This window comes from Oryctolagus cuniculus, chromosome 1 (assembly GCF_964237555.1).
Source record: "Oryctolagus cuniculus chromosome 1, mOryCun1.1, whole genome shotgun sequence".
Taxonomy (NCBI): Eukaryota; Metazoa; Chordata; class Mammalia; order Lagomorpha; family Leporidae; genus Oryctolagus; species Oryctolagus cuniculus.
In genome coordinates this window covers 32,186,335-32,212,801 of record NC_091432.1, presented here as the reverse complement: position 1 = coordinate 32,212,801, position 26,467 = coordinate 32,186,335, and the positions used below count along the sequence as shown (strand labels likewise).

The 26,467-nt window shown below is 42.0% G+C and overlaps 1 protein-coding gene across 5 annotated transcripts in view; it reads right to left on the bottom strand.

Moving 5' to 3' along the window:
• Positions 1–26,086, bottom strand: part of FBXO3 (F-box protein 3) — a 39,301-nt gene extending 13,215 nt beyond the window's left edge. For 4 of the 5 annotated variants that reach the window (XR_011387675.1, XR_007911568.2, XM_051825912.2 and 1 more), the window contains exons 1-6: positions 25,897–26,079; positions 21,697–21,786; positions 17,664–17,827; positions 6,531–6,645; positions 4,889–5,093; positions 3,477–3,522 (exon numbers count right to left, since the gene is read on the bottom strand). Coding sequence is in view for 3 of the 5 variants with exons in the window: in XM_051825912.2 (XP_051681872.1) it covers positions 3,477–3,522; positions 4,889–5,093; positions 6,531–6,645; positions 17,664–17,827; positions 21,697–21,786; positions 25,897–26,000 (724 nt within the window). In the remaining 2 variants the exon portion in view is untranslated. Of the gene's footprint in view, positions 1–3,476; positions 3,523–4,888; positions 5,094–6,530; positions 6,646–17,663; positions 17,828–21,696; positions 21,787–25,896 lie in introns of all 5 variants that reach the window. The other variant, XM_051825908.2, reaches the window with a different exon arrangement.
• Between the last annotated feature and the right edge of the window lie 381 nt (positions 26,087–26,467).

Genomic DNA, 26,467 nt, shown 5'->3' with positions numbered 1-26,467 from the left:
TGACTTTCAAAATAAATAAATAAATCTCTAAGACCTGAGAAATCATTTGGTCTAGCCCTGTCAAGGCAACCACAGTCAGGATTCAAAATTCAATAAATCTGTAGCAGACTATTTTTATGTTGATAATTTTCTATGGCCTGACAATGATGTCACAAATATCCAAGAGGCCCTTGGCAGAGAAAAGGTTCCTCACCTCCGATCTAGTGACTGGATCCACAACAAGCATTTCGAGTGTGATCTAGTGATTGGTCAATGATAAGCACTTACACGAATCATGTTTACCCTTCCAGGTATCAGACACCACTATTTATTGTTGCTATATCTCAGTGCTGACTGCATGGCAGTACACTAATCAACTCAGTTCCTGCACTCTGCCACACTGAATGTCTATTAAACGTACAGTGTTACTAACTCATCTGTTTAGGGAATAATAGATGTTAAATGTATAGTATTTACTGATTCACCTGTTTAGGGAATAATAGAAGATATCATTTGACTGGTATCTGAGGGTACAAAGTTTTACAGTTTTAAAAGCATCAATTGAGAGAAGGTGGGGCAGCTTTTTGGCCTAACAGTCTAAGACGCCTGCATCCCTTATGGGAGTGCCTGGGTTCGATGCCTTGCTCTAGCTCCTGATACCAGCTTCCTGCTAATGCAGATCCTGGAAGGCAGTGTGATGCTCAAGTCAGGGGGTTCCTGCCATCTGTGTGGGAGGCCCGGATTGAGCTCTCTGCTTCCAGCCTGGCTCCAGCTCCAAACCCAGGCCCAGCAGTTGTGGGCATCTGAGGAGAGAAACAGTGAATGGGAGCTTTCTCTGTCTTTCTCTGTGTTCCCCCCCCCCCCAAAAAACTGAGGGAAGGTAAACTATAAGAATTGGCTCTCTTGGGGCCGGCGCTGTGGCGCAGCAGGTTAACGCCCTGGCCTGAAGCGCCGGCATCCCATATGGGTACCGGTTCAAGACCCAGCTGCTCCATTTCTAATACAGCTCACTGTTACGGCCTGGGAAAGCAGTAGAAGATGGCCCAAGTCCTTGGGTCCTTACCCCTGCACCCACGTGGGAGACAGAGAAGAAGCTCCTGGCTCCTGGCTTTGGATAGGTGCAGCTCTGGCCATTGTGGCCAACTGGGGAGTGAACCAGCGGAAGGAAGACCTTTCTCTCTGTCTCTCCCTTTCACTGTCTGTAACTCTACCTCTCAAATAAATAAATCTTAAAAAAAAAAAATTGGCTCTTTTCTCAGTGTCTATTAATGACCCCTTCTGACCCATTACTTATCAAACACTACCAAATATAAAGACTACCAATCATCTATCTACTTTGGGGAAGATATTAAGGAGCAATATGAATAATGTCACTAAAATTCATAAAAGGCACAATTCTATTTTTAGAACTAGTAATTTCTCTCAAGAAAAAAATTTCTCTGATTAAAAATCATTTTTATACATCATGGAATAAAATGTTACATAAGCAAATTAATTTCGTATTATTTGTATAAAAATTGGTATAGTATATTTTAATGTGCCTTGGTTTATTATAACACCAAAACATCTGAAAGGAGGACAGAATAGGCAGCATTAATATTACTATTAAAATTAATTAATATTAATTTAAAATATCTACTAATAATAGTACACTTAACACCAGGAGACACCATCTTATGTGTCACCCCAAATTTCCAGAGTAAAACTTAGTTGAATCAAGATGCAACTTACATATTGGAAGGTAGGCTTTTTTTGTTTTCTGTTTTTTTGAACCTAAGACCATGTTTTGCAGAATCTTTCCTAGTTCTGGGGCTTCCTCAAGGTAGCTTAAAGGAAACTGCCATCTCATCTTTGCTCTCCTTGCCAACTTCCTACTTAAGTCTTCTCGGTGCACCTCAAACATTATGCTTTGCCTCCCGTGTTTGGAGGAATCCCACCAGCAGCAGAGTATTGTCAGACCTCAGCACTCGCCTGTGGTGGTGGGGCTGTCACCCTGTGTCCGAAGAGCACAATACTCAGAGTAAGAAATGCATAGATCCCAAGCCAGCCGCTGACCTTCAAGTGCAAGGCAGCCTTCAGTTCCGACAGTGAGCAGCGTTCCCGGGTTACAGCCTCGAGGATCATCTCTGAGTGCACACTAATTAGCACACAGGTGCAGTAAAGGCACTGAGCCTGGACACAACCTCCAGAGATGCTTAACTGCGACACCAGTGACCACAGGTGTCAGGCTGAGTGGAGGGTGAGGGCTAACCTTAAAGCTTTTCATAACTCACTAAGTAGGGGTGAGGAGTTTTCCCGATACTATAAAGTACACTACAAACCTGGCCGTGCCATCCTATAGAACAAATGGACACTTAGCCTCTAGTCAAGGTTCCAGTTAGAAGATATAATGAAATACAGATGCTCCAGCCTGCAAGGTCCCTGAACTGTTAACATACGGGGAGGGGTGGGGTGGGAGGTGGGGGTGGGGTTGGCTAACATACGGGTCAACAATGCCCTTCAAAAGCAGAATGGATAGTCAGGAAGTTTCTCTTGGGAGTGCAAAACCTAAACTAAACAAGGGGCCAGCACTGTGGTGTAATGGATAAAGCTGCTGTCTGCAGTGCTAACATCCCAAATGGGCGCCGATTCGTGTCCCGGCTGTTCCACTCCAATCCAGCTCTCTGCTAATGTGCCTGGAAAGGCAGTGGAAAATGGTCCAAGTCCTTAGGCCCCTGCACCCAGAAGGGAGATCCTGCACCCATGTGGGAGACCCGGAAGAGGCTCCAGGTTCCTGGCTTCGGATCAGCCCAGCTCCAGCTGTTGCAGCCATCTGGGGAGTGAACCAGCAAATGGAAAACCTCTCTCTCTCTCTGCCTGCCTTTCTGTGACTCTGCCTGTCAAATAAATAAATAAATCTTTAAAAAAAAAATCGAAGCTAAATAAGACTGGATGAATAGCAAAGGGATAAGCTGTGCTTGCATACACATTGAAGGTTTTTAGAAACCTATAATACCCCTTTAAAGCCGAGAAAAATAGTAGTTCCAGGTAGTTCAGGAAGTACACAGGTTACTCTAGTCTCTGAATACTGCTGCTCCTGAGGCCTCTAGTGTGCTTTCACAGTCCTTACCACAGCATTAGCACCAAAAGAGAAAAAGTACAAAGTTGTTTTATGTATCTATGTCTCCAATTATATATTAAGATGATCTATGGAAAATGCAAGCTGCAAGTTTGTATTCAGGGAACTATATATGTATTCATGACAATTCTATGCATTACACTGTTCTGTGGAAGAATGCTAAGAACACATGGCTTTTTTCCAAATAGAAACAAAATTCCAATGAAGAACAAGACCTGTTCTAATGAGAGCTTAGATGCCATCCTTTATGAACAACCAAGCATTATGAAATACAAGCATAAAATTGCCAGGGGCTCATGCAGCTACAAAAGTTTTACCAACTAAATTTCTTTTATAAGCAGGAGGAAGGTAAATAGTTTGCCTCTTTTTTCCCACTTACCTATGATAAACATGTCAATAGCAGCTGGATTCCGAGCCATTTGGTCCTAGGTGAGAAAAAGAACATAATTGATAAAATACATTTTAATTAATTTTTCATTGTTCATTATCTTCATCTTTGCCTAGTGACAAAGCAAAGCAGATAAAAAGATCTTAAGTGTTCCAACAATACTCAGATACATTCCTCACACTTTCCAGTTTTTGCTCTAATGATTTCTATAAAAGAGGTTCTTTTATACCAACAGCTCTTTTCAACTCTATACAAAAGGTCCTGAAAAGAGTGCTAGGCACTTCTCAATAAATCCTACATTTATGTAGTGTTATTACTGTTACAATGAACTAAGGACATCATCCTTCAAGAAATCATTAGAAAACTGGAATAGGAATTTATATAACTTGTTAGCCTAGAAGAAAGGTTTCAGAAGCAAATGACCTGAGCAATTCCATGTTAGTCACTTCTCTCAGTAAAGGGAGTGCCCAAGCCATCATCCTACCAATCTTCCAGGGATATCAAGTCAAAAATGAGATAACGCTTAAAAAAAGTTAAAGCTCTTTAAATCTTGTAAATGCTATATGGAGTAAAATGTCATAGGTAACTAACTATGCAAAGCCTTTACTGCTTTATCTCTTTAATGTAAAAAGTTCACATTGAGGCAGAAACCAAGATGCTGTGCAGCTAAGAAATTGTTGTAAACAAAAAATAAAAATGAACGCACGGAGACCAGCACTGCTTCATGTCCTCTGCTCCCGATTCAGCCTCCTGCTAATGCACCTGGGAAGGCAGTGGAAGATGGCCTTGGGCCCTGCCACCCATGTGCAAGACCAAAATGGAGTCCTTGACTTCTATCTGTTGGAGCCATCTGAGGAGTTAACCAATGGACTAAAGATATTTCTCTGTCTCTCCCCTGCCCCACCCCCATGGCTCTGCCTTTCAAATAAACAAATCTTTAAAAACTAAAAATGAATCCAAATTCTACATTTTCAGTGGTTCCACTAAAATTATAACCAAAAATAATCTTAAAATTACATTTTTTGACAAGTCAAATACCTACTGAAAAGCATATAAAAAGTTTCTATTGGACTTAGAACTCGAATCAAAGAATGTTGAAAAATTAAATTTTTAGAAAGTTAGAGACACATATTACAATTAATTATCTCAACAAAAAACTCCTCGTTACTTTTGCTTAAACTTAAAACACTTTAACCCATATCTTTCTGTGGGTTGCCTTCTGTATACACAATAGTTTGCACTGTTCATCCAGTGGTAAGCTTTCTTTTGCCACTCCATGTCATTATGTTAGAATATTAGCTCTCTAGTTAAATAGATCTATAATTAAAATGCATAATATTCTATATCCATTCTTTGGCCTTGAAAATACCTACTGCACACATTTAAATGCACTTCCTACTTACCGGACATTGGTAGAAAACTTCATTTTTGTTTCGGCCCTCTGCAGCTTCCACTGCTATGTACTGACTCAAGCCAGTATGTATGCAAAAAGTTAAAGGAAGACAGTATTTAAGGCCCTGTCTCTGCTGGAACCCTCCAGCAGCTGTGTCAACGTCCAACAAATCTTCAGAGCGATAGTGGTTCGACAGTGCCATACTTCCCAACAACCTGAGGAGCACACAGACTCAAAAATGTAACAAACTGCAGAGTCAAGCAAACAGCTGCCCTTCATCTTTTTGACAAATAATAATTTCATGATGACAACTTCGTAAGTATTGATGAGCATGACAGTTCTAACCCAGGAAGCCCTCAAACAATACAATTTCTAGACATTAAATTTAAACTCTTTTGATTGAAGATTCTGAATTAAGGTAAAAATTAAATTTCTACAATATCTAAATGTCAACCTTTTAAAAATAAATCATTTTTATTGGTTTCAAGAACTATTTTGCCATGATTTATTGATTTGCCAGTGTTTTTGCTATACACATATATGTGGCTAATTTAATATTTAAAGGGTAAATTCTCTCTGAAAGCTTTATCTCAAAATGAACCTTAGCTTACCCTATACACCCAGACAGCATAAATATGTGTCAGCCTAAAACTTGTCCAAATTTTCACAAGTGTGGAATGCATGGGGTATATATTAATCTCACTACATATACATATATGATAGCAATGCAAGTACCAAAGACAACCTGGTGAGTCTTGTCAAGACTTCAATCTTAAGTCTCATTGCTTGGGCAATGATTGGATTAAAAAAAAAAAAAAAAAACTGTTGAAATTCATGAGCTGTACATCATACCAATTTTTTTTTTACTAAGTTCTCTCTTGCTTGCTCTTCAAATATGACCATTCTTCAATTTTGTCATGTTTCAGTTTGATAGGAAAAACCAGCCAACACTGAGGCTTATTTAGTCCTTCCTGAAGGGCCGTCTATTTCAGACCTCTGGCCACCATTTGATTTGTCAGTTCTACCTGTACTCTCACCATGACCACCTAGGGACTCCTCATTACTCACTAATTCTGACCTGAAACAGTCAGGTGAGAGCCTCAATGATTCTTCACACACAAAGGAACACATGGCTTCAATAAGAACAGCTGCCAATTCTCACTAGCATTTCACAAGCACAGCACTTCTGAAATAGCTTAATTCCACAAAAGTACAAAAGGAATAGATCCATTCAAAGCATCTAGCCTTTAAAACTGAGTGATTTTGACAGCTATGTCTGCTTTTTCCACGAAACTCCACAAGGCATAGTTCACCTTTTAAAAGTAAATTTTAACAGACCATTTAATTACAGGCTGCTCTTGAATATGACAAAATTCTATTTAGTTCAGTGTGTGTAGCTCTAAACAACTGCTTTTAAAGTGTATAGTAGAATTTATCTGGACTTTAACAGTTGTTTTTGTGAGACATTTATATTGGTAAAATCTAAGTTAAGTAAGCTGTAGATTTTGGTCTATATGGATGGTCTTATGGATTGCTATGAAGAAGAGGGAATTTTTATACTCCTTTAATTTATTATGATACAAATAGGACATATTTAATTGCATTCTAGAAAATAACATCATTAAATATAACCAAAACATGGAACATCTTACCCAGGAACCACTAACTTCTGCCCATTGTGGATCCGATACGAACACCGATAATCATCAGGAAGCTTGCAACCGATCTGAGCTTCCACAGCGTCCAGGTCCTCCTCTCGGGCACCCTCTGCAGATGCATACAAAAAGCAAACTGTGAAGAAACACTAAGCCTTATGCTGAAGCAGAAACATACTCTACCCACTAAGCTCTGTAGCAATCTTACAGAATAAATGAACTCTGCCCAAAATGCATGGCTGAAACATAGGGAAATGAGTTGAAAGTTCATCTGAAGCCCTGAGCAAGTAAATTCCTTAGTTTCTGCACAGCACCAGTAAAACACGGGAAGGTGGGCACCAGTGAAGATTCCTAACAACACTGTACAACACAGGCCTCAGGGTAAAGCCCATGTTTCTAAATCTACTGTTTTCATACTGTTCATTTAAAAACAAAACAAAACAACAAAAAGCAGAGGCTGGCATTGTGGTGCAGCAGGTTAAACCTGTGACACTGGCATCCTATATGAGCGCCAGTTTGAGTCCTGGCTGCTCTGCTTCAGATCCAGCTCCCTGCTAATGCGCCTGGGAATACAGCAGAAGATGGTTAAGTGCTTGGGCCCCTGCACCCATGTGGGAGACCCAGATGGAGTTCCAGGTTGCTGGCTTCAGCCTAGCCCAATCCTGGCCATTGCAGTCATCTGAGGAGTGAACCAGCGGATGAAAAATCTCTGGCTTTCAATAAATAAATAAACCTTAAAACAAAAACAGAAGCAAAAACAAAAAGTGCTCCAGAAGCTCTCTAAACCAACGCTGCTCAAGTTTCAACGCCATCTCTTCATGGGAAATACAGAGTATGAGGTACAGATTGACTCAAATTCTACTTTGCACTTCTGTAAATTTGCCATGTATGAGTATTCTAGCTTTAAAAAAAAAAATAACAGGAAGTAGTTACAAATACCAAAAGCAAAAACAAAAAAAAAATCTACTTCCAGCATTAGCCCACCAGGTTGCCAGACCAAACCTCTCACTAAACAGTGACTATTTGGTTTGAAGGCTTTTGGAAAACCACCAAGGAAATGAGCAAAGCATTAGACAGAAGCACAGGCTGGAGGGTAAAACAAATTAAGTTCAGGGTTCACAAAGGAAAAAGGGACTTGGTAAAACCCGAGGATCATATCCTAGGAATACTAAAAATAGACTACTTCTCACAAAGACTAAAGCCCAGCTTCCAATTCCATCAATTCCTGAATGGAACAGGGCGATCCATCAGTAAAAATCAAAAGTCTCCAGAAGAAAACACTACTACCCCAGAATTCAAAAATTATGTCTAGCAATCAATAAAAAGAAAACTCAAAACCCTAAGCTTGTATAATGACAAGATCTGACTAAAGAGCAAGAGAAAAAAACCGAAAACAGAATCAAATCCATAATATATCCAGTTACGAACTTAGTAAACATAAACTTTATTTTTGTTTTTTTAAAGATTTATTGATTTGAAAATCACAGTTACTGAAAGGGGGAGAGATAGACAGAGATCTTTCCACTGGTTCTCTTCCCTGATGGCTGCAATGACCAGGGGTGGGCCAGGCTGAAGCCAGGAACCAGGAACTTCATCCAGTCTCCCACGTGGATGGCAGGGGCCCAAACACTTAGGCCATCTTCTGCTGTTTTCCCCAAACTATTAGCAAGGAGCTGGATCAGAAGTGCAACAGCCAGGACTCAAACCAGTGCCCCTATGAGATGCCAGTGTTGCAGGTAGCAGCTTTACCCACTACGCCATAACAACGACCTCTAGTAAACATAAACTTTAAAATGACCCAATGGATATAGTCAGCAAAATCAATGACAAGAGTGAGATTTTCAGCAATAAGCTAGAAATCAAAAAAGAGGGGTCGGAATTAGGCCTAGTGGTTAAGACGTCCACGTCCCGTATCACAGTGCCTGGGTTCAATACTCGGCTCTGGCTCTTGACTCCAGCTTCTTGCTAATGAGACCTTGTGTGAGGCCGTAGTGACAGTTCCAGTGATTGGGTCCCTGACACTCACATGGAAGGTGTGCACTGCAGGGATCTGTGGAGTAAACCAGCAGATGGGAACTTACTGTGACTCTCAAAAAATAAAAAATAAAAATTTTTTTTAAAATTACAACTAATACAGTGCTGACTTTTAAAAAATAATAAAATTAATCAAATGGAAATCTTAAAGGTAAAAATATATAATAATTAAAAGTAAGAATTCACTGAAGAACAAACATTTGGCCTAGTGGTTTAAATGCCGGTTCACATTTCCACATCCCGTATCACAAGACTGTCTAGGTTATATATCTGGCTCCAGCTCCTGACTCCAGTTTCCTGCTATTGTGGATCCCGCTAGGTAGCTGGTGATGGGTCAAGTAACTGGGTTTCTGCTACTCATGTGGGAGATCTGCATTGAGTTCCCAGCTCTTGGCCTTGATTCCCCCACCACTGAGGGCATTGGTAGTAGACCAGTGAATAGGATCTCTCTCTCTGTGCCTCTCAAACAAATAAAATTTTAGAACATTAAAAAAAATAAAGAAATGCATTGAAAGCAAATGAGAGGTTTAGGTGAAGAAGGAGCCCTAAAAAAAACAACAAAAGGAGTGAAAAGCACATATGACAGAACATGGTGGAAAGGTCTAAGATACATGCATTGGAATCCCAAAAAGAGAAGCAAAACAGAATGGAGTAGAAGCAATATTTGAAGAGATAACATCAGAGACTTTTCCACACTGATGAAAACTTCAAATCATGATTCAAGAAGCACAATTAGAAAAACCACAATGAGAATAATTAAAAAGAAAATCTAGAAAACTGATAAAAATCAAAGACTAACAAAAATCTTAAAAGCAGCCAGAGCAGGAAAAAAATGTACATAATTATTTTCAAAGTAACAACACTAAGACTGACAGCTAAATTCCCAACAGAAACAATAGAAGTCAGAGGAGTGACAGCTTTAAAGTGGTGATTAGAATTCTGTATCCAACTAATACATCCCTCAAAAATGAAGATGAAATATGTATACTTTTTAGACAAAGTCTGAAAAAAAATCACTGAAATACTAAAAATAACTCTGTAAGTGGAAGAAAAATGATCCCCACTGGAAGTACGAAGATGCAGACATGAAGAGCGACCAGAAAAGATAAATATGAAAGTAAACCTAAAATAATAAAACATAGAAAATAATATTTCCAGGGATATTAAATATGTTGAAAATTCAAGCTGCAAAAGCTGTAGCACAAAAGGCAGGAGTGGTGCTTGGAGTTAAAGTATTCTAAGGTTTTTTTCATTTTCGTAGAAGTGGTAAAACACTAATTTACGTTAGATGTTAATAATTCAATGATGTACATTTAAATCTCTAGAATTATCACTATTAAAAGAAATATAAAAAAGGGGGAAGGAATAAAACGTGATTAAGAAGAATACTAAAACACAATACATTAGTAAACACATTAAACAGTAAAATACTAACTAATCTAATTAAAAGACAAATGACAAGAGAAAAAATAAAACACAATTATATACAAAAGAAATACCTTAATGTAGACAAGGGAAAAAAAGCTAAAGTAGCTCTACTAAATAGATTTTAAAACTAAGACAAATAGCTTCATGACAAAAAAGTTAAATGTACTGCACAGGTATTACAATCCCGAACTTAAGTACCCAGTAACACAGCTCCAAAATAAAATGCAAAACTTAAATAGAAAAAGATATCTACAATCACAGTGGGTATGCTGGTTTTCTATTGCTGTAATACCAGCAGCTTAAAATAATACTCATTTATCATCTCAGAGTTTCTGTCAGTACTTCTGCAGAAGCACAGATGTGACTCAATTGGATCCTCTGCTCAGGTCCCACAGGGCTGAAATCATGGCATCAACTAGGCCTACCGGCTCACCTTACACATCTTATGCTTGGGATCCTCCTCCAAGCTCTCTGGTGGTTGGCAGAATGCAATTCTTTGTGGTGGTAGACTGAGGCCCTCAGCTCTTAGGGTCCACCTGCCACTCTTTACCACGCAGCCCTCTCCACAACATAATCTGCTTTCTCAGAATCAATAGCACAGACACTCACACTTTGAATTTGTCTGACTTCTGGAAGGCCTGGTCTCTTTTTAAAACTCCTTTGATTAATTCAGGCCTGCTCAGGATAATTTTCCTTTTGATTAACAAATCATAACCGACTATTTTTAGACCTTAATTACATCTACAAAATCCTTCCATCTTGCTCCATATAATATGACCTAATCATGGGGAATAAAATCACTTTTATTCACAATAGCACCTACAGTCAAAGAGAGACACTTATTTGACGTGTGTACAGGGAGTGTGCATTTTGGTGGCTATCTTAGAATGCTGTCTACCACAATGAAGGATTTTGCCATATCTCTCCCAGTAACTAATAAAATAAGAAGACAAAGAACAAAACAGTAAAGGTGTAGAAGATCTGAACAAGATTAACAAATTTTACCTAATCTTATATATATATGTATATATATATTCCTAAACCCCAAAACTATAAGATATACATTCTTTCCAAGTACCCATGAAACATTTACCAAAAAAGATCATATACACTAGGTCATAAAACAAATCACAACAAATTTTGAATAACTGAACTCACAGTAAAATTAAAATATAAATTATATAAAAGATTACTAAAAAAGCCCCAAATGTTTAGAAATTAATAATACATTTTTATATATTTAGAGAAATTAGAAAATACTTTGAGCTACATGATAATGAAAATATAATGTATTTTGACTTGGAAACAAGCTAATATGTTTAGAGGTAAATTTATAGCCCTAAATGCATTTGAAGAAAATAAGAGACAGAACATTGTGATCTAAGCATCTCAAGTCAGAAAAAAAAATCACAGTAAACTCAAACAGAAGATATCAGAAACTAATGAAATAAAAAACAAACATACAATAGAGAGGATTGACTGAAAAAATTAATAAAATTGATTAGTCCCTAACCTAGTAAGACTGATCAAGAAAAACAGAGTACACATAATCAGTATCATAAATGGAAAAGGTGATTATAACTACATACCTAATAAGGATTAAAAAGAGGTATTATGAAAAACTTATCAATTTGAAAATGTGGATGAAGTAGACAATTTCCTAGAAAAACACAACTCATCAAAATTGACACAGGAATAAACAGAAAGCCAGAATAGTCCTATATTTAATAATGGAATTGAATCTTCAATATAAAAATTCCAGGTTTGCTGGCACACTCTACTAATCATTTAAGATAGAAATAAGACCAAGCTTACATAAACTCTTCCAGGAACAGAAAAAGAGGCAACACTTCCCGACTTGTTTTACAAGGCCAGCATCATCTTGATACCAAACCTGACAAGAATATTGCAAGAAAGGAAAATTATAGGCCAAACTCTCCCATGAACCTAGATGGTAAAAAAAAAAATCCCAATAAAAGACTTGCAAATTAAATTCAATACATATAAAAGGGATAATATGTTACAACCAAAGTGAATTTATTACAAGAATGCAAAGTTGATTTAACATGCAGAAAATCGATCAATGTAATTCACCACATTAACAGAATGAAGGAGAAAAACCATATGATGGTCATAAGGCAGACGAGGCATTTGATAAAACTCCAATTTTCCATTCAAAACAGAAAACCCTCTTCACAAACTGGAATCAGAAGGGACTTTCTTCAATCTGATTAAGAACATCTACAGCTAACTTCACATAGAAAGCTAAAACACTGAAGATTTCTCTCTGCAGTCAGAAAGACAAGACTGCCCATTGCCGTCATTTCATCGAACACTGTAGTGAGGGCTGCAGAAGGTAAAGCAAAGCCAGAAAAAGACACACGTGATCTATGTAAGGATTGGAAAGCTAGAAGCAGAACTGTCATCATTCTACAGCTCAGGGCAATGTAAATTACAACCATCAGTAATACCCTCCAGAAATAAAAAAAGAATGATGACACTAAAGAGCTGTTGAGAATGTAAACTAGAAGAGCTACTTTGGAAAATTAACAATATCTTTTGAAATTTAATATAAGTAATACCTATAACCCAAAAAACCTAATCCTATATACTTATCTGACAGAAATACGCTCAGATGTACATTAAAAAATGTACATAAAAATTTACAGCATTATCTGTAATAGTCAGAACTGGAAATAACCCAAATACCCATCAACAGTAGAACAGATATATACATTTCAGTCTACTCATATAATGGAATACTAAATTGCAACCAAACTGAAACCACTGCTACATACAAAACAGCTGACTCTCACAAACAAAATAGAGATAATTCATATAAAATCCATACTTAATCACACAATTTGTATAAAGGTGGCATCAGCAATCAGGATAGTGGCTGCTTCTGTGAAGGAGAGCAGAGATATGAAGGTGCTTCTACTCTACATCTGGAGGATGCTACAACGAGGGTGTTCACGTGTGATAATTCCATGGATGTGCACTTGTGCGGGGCACATTTCTGTGTGTCAGTTTACGCCACTAGTGAAGTCATGTACCCTCCAGGTAATGTGCTGAGAGGGGCACTTTATCTCTGCACTAACCTTTCAAAGCATAGTCTAACGCCAGTCTAAGCATAAGTAAAACATCAGACAAGGCCAATTTTAGGGATTTTCTACAAAATACCTGATGAATACTTCACAAAATGATCAAACTCAGGAAAGCCAAGGGAAGACTAAGAAAGTGTCACAGACTGGAGTCCATTAAGGGGACAGGACAACTAAATGCAGTATGGTATTCTGAACTGGACGCTGGAACAGGCAAAGGACATTAATGGAAAACCTGGTGAATCCAAATAAGTCTGTGATTTTGTTAACAACAGTAATGAAGCACTGAAGACCTTCAGTTTTGATAAATGTCCCATGGTGGGATGCATTAGGAAGGACCTGAAACCAGGTGAGGGGTATACAGAACTCTCTAGGACTATCTGTGCACCTGACCTATAAATCTAAAATTACTCCAAAATAAAATGTTAATTTAAAACAAAAAGTTTAATACAAAAGGAATCAAGCCAAATCACTTCCTGAACCAGTATGTTAGATAACAAAAGAAACTAGTATTTTCTATGTTATGTGCTATGTGTTACATATTTAACGTGTAAAATTAAAAAATCAAGAATTTCTTGAAGAAGAGAAATAGAAAAAAACATAAAAGGAATAAGAAAAACAACAGGGTAAAAAGAGACGAAGAGGAAGGAAAGAAGGAAGGGAAGGAGGGAGGAAGGGAAGGAGAACGGGAAGGGAGGGAGAGTGAAGGTGGGGGAGGAAGGGGGTAAGGAATGATTTCTTAATTGTTTTTTTCTAAAGGATTTATTTTGTTTATTTGAAAGGCAGAGCTACAGGGGAGAGGGGGAGAGAGAGAGAGAGAGACAGAGAGGGAAAAAGAGATCTTTCATCTGCTGGTAAAAAAACAAACAAAAAACAATTAAAAAAAAGAAAAAAGAGATAAAGAAAAAAATTAAAAAAAAAAAAGGAGAGAAGGGTAGTGTTGTGGCACAGCTGATTAAGCTGAGGGCTGCAGTGCCTGCATCCCTTATGGGACAGCTGTTCCAGTGCCGGCTGCTCCACTTCCAATCCAGCTCCCTGCTAATGTGCCTGGAAAACCAGTGGAGGATGGCTCCAAGTACTTGGGGCCCCTGCACCCATGTGGGAGTCCTGGAAGAAGCTCCTGGCTTAGGCCTGGCCCAGCCCTGATCAGTGTGGCCATTTGGGGAGTGAATCAGCAGATGAAAGATCTCTCTGTTTCTAATTTTCCATGTGTAACTCTTTCAAATAAATAAATAATAAACACATCTTTAAAAAAGAGAGACAAGCAGAAGGAAATATATGCTTAAAATACAGTAAAATTAAGGTTAAAAGTAACAGCCTACTATGCAATCTGGGAGCTGGACAGACCATGGTTCAAATCTTGGCTCTACCAGTTATTGTCTGTGTGATCTCTGTTGAGTTATTTCAACTTCTTTAATCTTGTTTCCTTCCTCATTTGCAAGAGGAGGATAATATCACCTACTTGAAAGAGGTACAGTGAGGATTAAGTAGACTTCAGTGCTTAATAAAGTATATTGGTAATCAATAAACATTCATTCATTTTCCTTCTCCATTAGTCTACTCATAGAAGAAGCAGTAATTGGTTATTGGAAGCCAAGAAGGCTAGATTAGAGTTCTGTCTCTGTCATTTGCTAATTATGGGGCCTTGCACAAGTCACTTGAACTCTCTGGCCATGTTTTTTCACCTGTTAAATGACAGTGCTAGTATAAATCAGGGAGCAGCAAATGACAGTTCATAGGTCAAACCCTGGCCTGCCACCTGTGTAAATAATGTTCTTTTGGGACACAGCCACACTCATGTGTTTATGGATTGTCTGTAGCCACTTTGCCAAAACAACAGCATGGTTGAATAGCTGTGATAGAGACCATGGGAACCAAAAAGTCTAAAATACTTACTATTTGGTCTATCCAAAAAAAGCTGACCAACCACTGGTCTAAAAGATCTCTCTGGTCCCTTCCAACTCTAACATCCCAAGCCAACACAGAAGTTAAATATGAAACTTGATGACACATTACAGGAACAATAACATACCATAATTTCAAGACACTCCATAAAAAATTCTCCAAGGCTAATGCCTATATCCAACTGTTAGACCTATAATATTGAAACTGCATCAGAGGCTGTGTACCTGAGGTGAACAGCTGGGGTCCTGACTCAGTTGTAAAATTCATAAGCCTGGAGTCCCTTGAACTCCACACTACAGTCAAGAGCCTTTCCTCTGTTCCAACTCAGAGCAAGCCCCAGAGAATGGGCACTGGCAGTAAATCAGCAGCTGTTGAGGACTTCTCTGACAACATCACCTACAACTGCTGGGCCACAACAGTGAAGGAGCCGGGGAATACCAAAAGGGAAGGAACAAAAGGAAGAGGCTGCTGTGTAGCCTTAGTTTCTTCCTTTCTTAGTAATTTGGTGCCTACAAGGAGAACCATCCTCATCTCTTCAGTGTCCTAATATTGGACTAGTTCTTACAGAAATCTAGGATATTCAAGATGAAAAGAGAATAGGTCATATCTCACTTCAACCAGTGCTAAAACTGTAGCTCTGGAGTTGGTCCTATGTTCAAATCCTGGCTCTGCCTTTTGCGTTGTGAACATAAATAACTCAGCTTTTTATGCACTAAGTAGTACACCTTGATCTGGCATCATGGTGTAGCGGGTTAAGTCCCCGCCTGTGATCCTGGTATCCAAGTTTGAAGCACCAATTCAAGTCCTGGCTGCTGCTCTGCTTCCAATCCAGCTCCCTGGGAAGGCAGCAGAGGATGGCACAAGTACTTGGATCCCTGCCACCCACAAGGGAGACATGGATGGAGTTCCAGGCTCCTGGCTAACACCTGACCTAGCCCTGACCAACACAGCCACTTGGGGAGTGACCCAGCAGATGGAAGATATTTCTCTTTCTCTCCATCTATCTCTCTCTGTAACTCTGCCTTTCAAATAAATGAAATAAATCTTAAAAAAAAAGTACACCGGGCCGGTGCCACGGCTCACTAGGCTAATCCTCCGCCTAGTGGCGCCGGCACACCGAGTTCTAGTCCCGGTCGGGGCGCCGGATTCTGTCCCGGTTGCCCCTCTTCCAGGCCAGCTCTCTGCTGTGGCCAGGGAGTGCAGTGGAGGATGGCCCAGGTGCTTGGGCCCTGCACCCCATGGGAGACCAGGAAAAGCACCTGGCTCCTGACTCCTGCCATCGGATCAGCGCAGTGCGCCAGCCGCAGCGCGCCGGCCGCGGCGGCCATTGGAGGGTGAACCAACGGCAAAGGAAGACCTTTCTCTCTGTCTCTCTCTCTCTCACTGTCCACTCTGCCTGTCAAAAAAAAAAAAAAAAAAAAAAAAAAAAAAAAGTACACCTATAAAATAAGAATAGTAATTACCTATCTCTTAGAGAACGCTTGCAAACTAAATGGTGCAATACAAAATACTTAGCTTAGTGCCTACTTTTGTGGTTCATAATAGCTATTTTAAGCACTTACCTATTTTACTTATCATCACCAAATACCTATTTTCAGAATTACCTTCCTCTTGAAATATTTAACCTCACATAACAAATGAATAATATTTTCTTCTAAGAAAATAAGCTTTAAAAAATATTAGGCAAGACTATTTTCCTTCAAAACTCTCTCTCCTATCTCTGCCAAAACCATTCTTTCTGCTTCCTACTAGTAATTCAAGTTTTAAGCACCTGGTCATGCCATCAGGGTCTGTATAAAAGTAATACTTGTGTGGGAAATTACAGTGGAAATACAAAAGTAAAAGGAGTGTTGTTTCAAAAGAGATCTTAGTTCTAGAGGGAGGAAAACATTTGAGAATAAGCGATTTCAATTTTTGCAGAGCAAAACCAAAACACACATAGAATTCCTTTCAGTGGAGGGTAAAGTGGAAAAGCAGTAACATATCTGCAATCTGTCTACACATTTTCATAGGCATTAATTAACAAGTCAAATGAAGGGAAATCGCTTGCTAATATTTCTTGCCAAAAGTACACAATAAGAGCACAGTAGAAGGCACATAGATACTGGTAGCAAACAGCTCTCAGTCCAAACCTCAGTTTTGCTGCTTTCTAAATGTCAAAATGATAGGCTTGCTTTCTTGTTTTCTTATGCTGCTCTCAGACTCAGGTTTTTTCCAAATATTAGACTGTGAAACACATAGCTATACTAAAAATAGGAAAGAACACTGGTTTTCAATTAAAAAAAACAAATATTTAAAATAAACCACCACAATGACTGCCAAGCAGTCAGAGTATTACTAGTTTCTCTATATAATACAAATATAAGAACAAAAAGAGCTCAAATTTTCCTTCTCAGAAATAACCTCAGAGGGGTGTCAAGGCTGAGCAAGAGCGAAGGTCTTTTCGGCAACACTGGTGTTCTACGTCCTTGGCCAAATGCGAAGGGTGATTTATAGACAAGGTTGCATTAGCACAGCTGCATTGGTAACAGGGATTCAAAGTTACTGAAACTAACCTATTTCTTTAATTTAAACCTACTTCTATTAACCTATTTCTATTTATTTAAACTGACCTAAAAAGTAACTAAAATGGAGAAGGGAGACCCTGAATTCCCAGTACCTTTCAGAGATAAAACCATCCGAGGACACCTTGGCTCCAGATATTTCTTGAGATCATCCCAGGCCTTTTTAATAGCAGCATAGTGGTCAATGTATCTTCCCACGTCAGAGTAAGTGTCTATGAAGAGAGACTTCCAACACTGATTCTTCTGTGTTTTTTCTTCCCTAAATAGATTTTAAAAAAGAGAGTTAAAAATCTTTTGAAATGACATTAGCATATGTTTTAGATCCTTGTCAACAAACTTTATTGAGGATTTGTGGTTTATTTTAGCTGCAAATGAAGATTAGATAGCAAACATGACATATACATCAAAAATGCTAACAGGAATTACTGCAGGCATGGTGGGATCATGAGTCACTTATTTTCTGACTTTCCACTTAACACTTTTCTAAGTCTTATAAACCTTAAATGAAATATGTGAATAATGGGCCAGCATTGTGGCTCAGCAGATTAAGTCACCACCTGTGACTTGGCATCCTGGAATGCTGGTTTGAATCTCAGCTGCTCTGCTTCCAATCCAGCTCCCTGCTAACGTGCCTGGGAAAGTGGATAGAATTCCTGGCCTGGCCCAGCTCTGCCCATTGTGGCCATTTGGAGAGTAAACCAGTCGATGGAAGATCTCTTTTTCTCTGTCTTTCCGTCTCTCTGTCATTCTGCCTTTCAAATAAATAAAATAAATTTTAAAAAATGTGAATAGTATGTGTGCTATGAATTTTAATACATGGTAATTATAATTTTTTCAAAGATTTATTTATTTACTTGAAAGTCAGAGTTACACAGAGAGAGAGGAGAGGCAGAGAGAGAGAGAGAGAGAGAGAGAGAGGTCTTCCATCCAATGGTTCACTCCCCAGTTGGCCTCAACGGCCAGAGCTGCGCCGATCCGAAGCCAGGAGCCAGGAGCTTCCTCCAGGTATCCCACATGGGTGCAAGGGCCCAAGGACTCGGACCATCTTCCCCTGCCATCCCAGGCCATAGTAGAGAGCTGAATCAGAAGAGGAGCAGCCGGGACTAGAACTGGCGCCCATATGGGATGCCAGCGCTTCAGGCCAGGGTGTTAACCCGCTGTGCCACAGCACCAGCCCCAGAAATTATAAATTTTTTAAAGGTACATACAGTTGCTCCATGTTAGAGAATACTTAGAATTGAATCATATAATAAATCATGCTTACATAACTACATTGATATCATCAGGCTGATAGTCTGATGCGGCAGTGGACAGAGGGCTTTAAGATAATGTACTAATTATACTAATGCACTAGGGCTTTATCCTTAGAGAATAAAGCATCACCAATGACCTCCACTGATGTACTCCCCAAATGCCTGACCTGATTGAAACTGGAAACGCAATCTAGGTTTCCTATGTGGGTGGCAGGAACTCAACTCCTTGAATCCCTGCTGCCTCCCAGGGTCCACATTAGCAGGAAGCTGGAATTAGGAGTCAGGAACTGAATACAGGCCCTCTGATGTGGGGTCTTGGTGTGTTTTAACCACTAAGCCAAATGTTCACGCCCACAGAAACATTTTATGAGGAAGTTAAAAGAACTGAATCAGAGCCAGTGTTGTGGCACCTTGAGTTAAGCAATCACCTGCAACACCAGTCTCTTGTACCAGAGCACCAGCTGGAGTCCCAGCTGCTCTGCTTCCAATCCAGCTCCCTGTTAATGCACCCAGGGAAGCACTGGAAGATGGCCCAAGCACTTGGACCCCTGCCACTCACACTGGAGACCTAGGCTCCTGGCTTTGGACTGGCCCAGCCCAAGCCATTACAGCCATTTGGGGAGCGAACCAGTGAATGGAAGACCTTTCTCTCCCTCTCTCTCTTCTTCTCTCCCTGCCATTCTGCCTTTCAAATAAATAAATCTTCAAGAGAGAGAGAGAGGAAGAGAGAGAGAGAGAGGAGATGATGATGAAGAAGAAGAAGAACTGAACTCAGACTATAGTTACTACTAGATGTAAAGAATAGTTTCGGGGCCGGCGCCATGGCTCACTTGGTTAATCCTTCGCCTGCAGCGCCAGCATCCCATATGGGTGCCGGGTTCTAGTCCCGGCTGCTCCTCTTCCAGTCCAGCTCTCTGCTGTGGCCCGGGAGGGCAGTGGAGGATGGCCCAAGTCCTTGGGCCTCTGCACCCACATGGAAGACCAGGAAGAAGCACCTGGCTCCTGGTTTCAGATTGGTGCAGCGTCAGCCATAGCGGCCATTTGGGGGGGTGAACCAATGGAAGGAAGACCTTTCTCTCTCTCTCTCTCTCTCTCTCTCTCTCTGTCTATAACTTTACCTGTCAAATAAATAAATAAATAAATAGTTTTAAGAAATATACTGGGGAGCCAGCATTGTGGTATAGCAGGTTAAGTTACCACCCGCGACAACAGTACCCTGTATGGACACTGGTTTGAGTCCTAGTTGCTCCACTTACGATCCATCTCCCTGCAAATGTACCTGAGAAAGCAGAAGATGGCCCAAATGCTGGGCCCCTGTATCCACATGGGAGACTCCAAAGAAAATCCTGGCTCCTGTCTCCAGCCTGGCCCAGCCTTGGCCATTGCAGCCATTTGGGGAGTAGACCAGCAGATGAAAGATCTCTCTCTCTCTCCCTCTCTGCCTCTCCCTCTCTTTTTAACTCTGCCTTTCAAATAAATTTTTTTTAAGATTTATTTATTTTATTTGAAAGGCAGAGTTACACAGAGAGAGAAGGAGGGGAAGAGGGAGGAGGGAGGAGGGAGGAGGGGAAGAGGGAGGAGGGAAGAGGGAGGAGGGAGGAGGGAGGAGGGGAAGAGGGAGGAGGGAGGAGGGGAGGAGGGAGGAGGGAAGGAGGGAGGAGGGAAGGAGGGAGGAGGGAAGGAGGGAGGAGGGAAGGAGGGAGGAGGGAAGGAGGGAGGAGGGAAGGAGAGATCTTCCATCCGCTGGTTCACTCCCCAGATGGCCACAATGGCCGGAGCTGCACTGATCCGAAGCCAGGAGCCAGGAGCTTCTTCCGGGTCTCCCACGTGGGTACAGGGGCCCAAGGACTTAGGCCATCTTCTACTGCTTTCCCAGGCCATAGCAGAAAGCTGGATCGGAAGTGGAGCATCCAGGTCTTGAACCGGCGCCATATGGGATGCCAGCGTTTCAGGCCAGGATGTTAACCCGCTGCGCCACAGGGCCGGCCCCAAGGATGATTTCTAACTCTGGCTTGAGCATCAGAGAAGATGGTGCTGCTGTGAAGACTACAAATGCAGAAGGACAGACCTGGGAAGGGCGGACAAGAGCAATTCAGAGTGGTTTCTTCCTTAGGGATGGAGCATCTTTTTATTAGTATAAATATATGCATATTATCAAAACCAAAAGCACCAAAGAATTTATAGTGAAAAGTTAGTCCTCTATTCTAAGCCCAAGCCCTCAAAATAAACTTTATTATTGGAAATTGTCTCTATAATTTTAAATATTCATACCTCTCATTCTTGATTTATTATTTTAACAACAATAAAACACCGAAGTGAAAGACGAGGACAGAGAAATAATAATAAATTTCTCCCTTCCCTGTTCTTCCTCCTCTCAATGTGTGATAGCTCTGTTTGTACACATGCACCTCTCCTACTTCACCAACTTGAGTCACTGCCTTGTGCCCCTCAAAGAGTCATTAGTATTCCCACCTCTCCTTTCCCAACTCCACCTCTGTCATCTGCACCTCCATTTTGTTCAGCTTGCTAACCCTGACCGGATCCAGTAACTCACATGGACAGCCACCAGAAATGTCCAGCAAACAGCTGTGCAAACAAAGCCCAGAGTCCAGTGGGGATGCCAAGTAATGAGATTCAGATTTGGGAGTTAGGACCATAGAGGTGCTTGCTAGAAACTACAACAAAGCATGCAGGGGAGTTCATGGAGGAAGAAGTGCGGAATGTTAGGGACAGAACCTTGGAGAACATCAACACTTACTGGCAGATACAAAAAGAACTATCAAAGGCAACGCTGGAGAAAAGGGTTAGGGAGGAGAATCGTAACAGGAGCCACGGGCCAACTTTCAAGCAAGAATACATTGTCCTGCATACTCACTCAGATATCAGCCAGTATTTTTTGCAGTGTCTTCTCCACAGTGGATCATGACTTGAGAGCTGGCTTAGTCTTCGACTGACATAGCAACAACTGGTAGTAACCAGATGCACGGTTAGCATAAAGGAAAACAGAAAAACAATTTAAAAATGAAAGCCAAATTATTCATTAAGTTTTGCTTTATTCCTTTTGCTTGTTTTCCACATACTACCCTAATAGTTACAAAACAATATTTTCTAAACCTGTTCATTGTGTTAGCTAGTGAGTATTGAAATCTTAATTATTTTAGTTCCCAAATAAACTCTGAAGCTTCTACAATTATAATTTTCATAGGAAAATCTATAAAACATACGCCACTGGAGTTCATCTCTGGTCAGGCAGCTTTCCTGCACTTACTGACAGGACAGTAATCATGTCTACATACAGAAATGTTATTCAATTTAAACAAAGTGGTTTTTGGTTGTTTTTGCTTCTTTTCTCAAGATTTATAAGAAGTAGTTACTAAGTAGTTTCAAAGGAAACTTTACTTATTACTGGAAATTGTCTCTACACAGACCCTTTGTTATGTTCTAGTTTTTTTCTTACAGGAAAAAAATTAATACTACAGCCAAAAACATTTACTCATTGAAGCAACTATTAAAGAGTCTACCTCTAAAAGGGGTCTACGTTATAACAGTTCTGATTCCATATTCGCACCCATACAAGTACCGACTACCCGAACACATGTAGCGTCAGAAGCAAAGAATTCTCTTACTATTCAGATTTCTAACCACAACAGTGCTTCAATCTTATAAACGTCTCTACAGATAATTTGCAAAAGAAGGATGAACCCCAGATTACAAAAATGGATTTCTGTCTTTTCAGAAGAGAAATCACAGTTACAGAAATTTCAGAATTTCACTTGGTCATCAGCTAATCAATAAATGGGATCTTAAACAGGGTTTGTCAAGGCCGTGTTGAAAACCAATGTGTGGTAAACAGACTAGCCCTTGATTCCAGATTTTGCTGAAATATCATCCTCATTCTTTTCTGTTGCCCTCAGGAGATGCCCGAACTAACTTGTTTTTTTCTTCTTCCTTTTTTGACAGGCAGAGTGGACAGTGAGAGAGTGAGAGAGAGAGAGAGAAAGGTCTTCCTTTGCCGTTGATTCACCCTCCAATGGCCGCCGCGGTGCATCACGCTGATCCGAAGCCAGGAGCCAGGTGCTTCTCCTGGTCTCCCATGGGGTGCAGGGCCCAAGCACCTGGGCCATCCTCCACTGCACTCCCTGGCCACAGCAGAGAGCTGGCCTGGAAGAGGGGCAACCGGGACAGAATCCGGTGCCCCGACTGGGACTAGAACCCAGTATGCCAGCGCCGCAGGAGGAGGATTAGCCTATTGAGCTGCGGCGCCGGCCGAACTAACTTTTATAAACAGAAGAATCCCTCCAGTTTTTTCTTGATTCCTTTCCCTGCACCGCCCTAGCGGTTAAACAACATGAAAGAATTCAGAATAAGCATCAACGGTGATTTGGATGCACACCAGGATTGAAAACCACTCTTCTGGACACCGATTCAGTTGGTTAGGAGTGAGATCCATGTGTCAGGCATCTACATGTTCAAAAAGTGCCACAGGTACTTCTGATGCGCAGTAAAGGTGAAAAGCAGTAGACAATGAATCACCATGGAACACAGAAAGTATCGTGCAATCTTAAACCATGCAAATGATGCCACATGATGTCCCAAGGACTGCTCTAATCCAACCCAACCCAGTTCAGCAAAAACACAACAAAACCACCAGAGCTTAGCAGTGAGCTAGACTTGCCAAAGTTTGGCTGTGTGACACAAGAAAGAAACTGTAGTACACTGGACTTTTTTTTTTTTTAATAAAATTCATGGTATTCAATTGAATTTATTTCCACAGACATTTACAGAAGGATCATGTCCCTTCTGTTTAAAAAAAAATGTGATTACTACCTAAAGCATTCCAAATAAAATCTGCTTTCCCCACCTTGGCTCACCAGGGCCTGCAGGATCTCACCAGCCTCATCTCTGAGTCACTCCCTACCTAGGCAGCACCAGCCTTCTAGCTCCTCCAACAGGCAATGCTGGTGAACGGTCCTGTCGCACGACCTCATGCGCCTCCGAACATTGTTCCCTCCACCTGGGCTGCACTGTGCTGTATTTCACGTATGGCAGCTCCTTCCGCCGTGGAGTGACAGTTCTCCCCCCACTCTCTCACGCAGAAACCTATTTATTTCCTTCAGCACCTCTTCTTAAGTCTGCGCTTACTTGTCTTTCCATCCTGCCCCCTACACTGGAAGCCCACCGAGGGACCTCTCTCTTGTTCACTATTGTGTTCCCTTCCCCATCCCCCCATTTAACAGCCTGACAGACAGTAGTCACTAAAATTAAAAAAAAAAAAAAAAAAAAAAACCTTGAAAATTTGAGAAATGCACATCTATCTGGCCTGGCAAAGAAATACTGTGGAGAAACGAAGAATGCAGGGGGCCAGCATCGTCCTGCAGAGGGTTAGGCATCCCACATGAACACTGGTTCGAGTCCTGGCTGCTACATTTTCCATACCCCTCCCTGCTAATGTGCCTGAGGAAGCAGCGGGAAATGGCCCAAGTGCCTGGGCCCCGGCACCCACGTGGGAGTGAACCACAGAATGGATCGATCTCGCTCTCTCTTTCAAATAAATAAATCTTTAAATAAATAAATAAAAGGAAGAAGGTAAACAGGGGGTTCTATCTTGCCAATTTGACAGAAGGAGACCAAGGCATTCCAGAAAAGGTTAGGAACTTAAGTCACACAACAAAAATGGCACAGGAGTGTGGTATGCTGGCAGAGGTCTGATCTGGTCAGAGTGAACTGTGCAAATAAGATAGTGGAGGAGAAATAAGGCATGAAAAGCCTTAGATAATAAGCCAGGTGGTAAAGGCCTTCAATGCCCCAGAAGTTGAGGTTACAGTCTGTAAATAAGGGAGTGTTCTGTTTTGAAGAATGGCAGCTAGATTTGTCTTGGGAAAACCCCTCTAGCAGCAATCAAAAGTAGAGGGGACATCGGGAGCATCTAAATAGCGAGGCAACAGCAGCAGAATATTTCAGATGAAAACAGGTGGTGCCAGAGCAGCCTTTCCCGAAGAACACTCTTCCTTCTCTGAGTCCGAACCTGAGGAAGAGGACTTGTTCAGAAAGACAAGTGCAAGCACACACTGCAAGAAGCGGCCAAGAGCTCCAGCTCTGTCACCGCTCCACTACGCCAACCAAAGCTATCTGCAACTCCAAAAAGTGTGCAATCCTAACAAGACCCCACCAACACAAGGCACAAGCACCGATGCCTGCACTCCAGTGGTCAGCGGCAGCACTAACAACACGGATCTTGCCCACCCATCCTGAGGGCGATTTGTCTCCTCTCCAAGTATACACGGTAGGACACGAAACTCAGCCATGTCACCACCTGACAAGATGTAAACAATCGTGACACCCGAGGGCTGGGGGAGGCAGTGCCATCTCCTCCCCCATCCCAGGGAACCCCCAAGTTCTGAAGAATTAAGCATTTAGCCACCTTTTTTTCAGCAACCAGTGTTTATTTGGGGAACAGGTGCCTGTCAGGTGGGAAACTCAAAGCGTACAGGAAAGAAGACTGTCTCGGGTACCTAAGTCCCAAAACACAAATCAGCATCCAATCTTATGGAGGAAAAACGAGAGGAAAACAATTCGCCAGGGATCGAGGCACGGGTGTCACCCCTTGGGGGTCGGGGCCACCTGTCTCCTTATGGCGCGCCGCCCACCTCATAGCGCAGGCGCCTGCCTCTGCAGGGCCACCGGCCCCAGAGAAAAGTGCTCGGCATGGACAGCGGCTTTTTCACAGCCGCCAGGCTGTGCCAGACCAGGCGGGGACCCGAGGGGGTCCGCGGGGCGCTGCGGGACGGCGTGGGGAGCATTGCCTGGCAACTGGGCCTCGCCGCGGCCTGGCGGAGACGGCCCTCGTCGCTCCTCAGGCCTGGGTCCAGGATAGGAGGAAGACCTCGGGGCGGGCCCCTTCCCGCCCCAGTCTCGCCCGGGTCCCCGGGGGGCTCTGCAGGATAAGAGCGGCCCTGGCGTCACCCTCTGTTCCGTGGGAGTCCGCGTTCTGTCGGCGGCCTCCTCCTCCTTCCCTCCTGCCTCACCGCCTCCTCCCTCCGTGTCCCCACCCCAGCCCTACGCGACGTCCCATTACTTGATTAGGTCCCGGTAGTCTAAGAAGGACAAGATGAGGAGCAGAGGATCGGTGGGCAGCGATTCTAGGGTCAGCGGTGCCGTCTCGGCCTCCATGGCCGCCATCTTGCCTGCCCCGGTGCAGGTCTGGCTCCGGTCTGGCCCCGCCCCGGCCCCGCCCAGGCCCCGCCCCGCCGCCAGCGCCCCAGCCGCTCGCACAGGTTTGTTATGTAACTGCCAGGCCTGTCCCGCCCTCTGGGCGGGCAGAGAGGCGGCACCCGGAAGGGCCCCGCCCAACGCCCCGCAGGCCCTCTGGAGGCGCGGCTGCACCACCGCCAGTCGGGACCGCGCTGCGTTGACTGCGCTCCCTGCCCTGTTGCACCCGTCTCGTCTCCCCATTCTGCCGTCGTGTTCTGCTTCCTAAACTTGTCAGCCTTCGTTCCCGAGTCTTCTGCCTCAGTCCTCTCAGCCTGTCGTGCGTGATTTTACAGCCGGTACCCTCGAAGCCTCGCCGCATTATCTCAGGCTAGCTCGGCTCGCTTCTATTGGTTTCCACCCCGGGAACCCCTCAGTCTCTGTCGCCCCGACCCGTG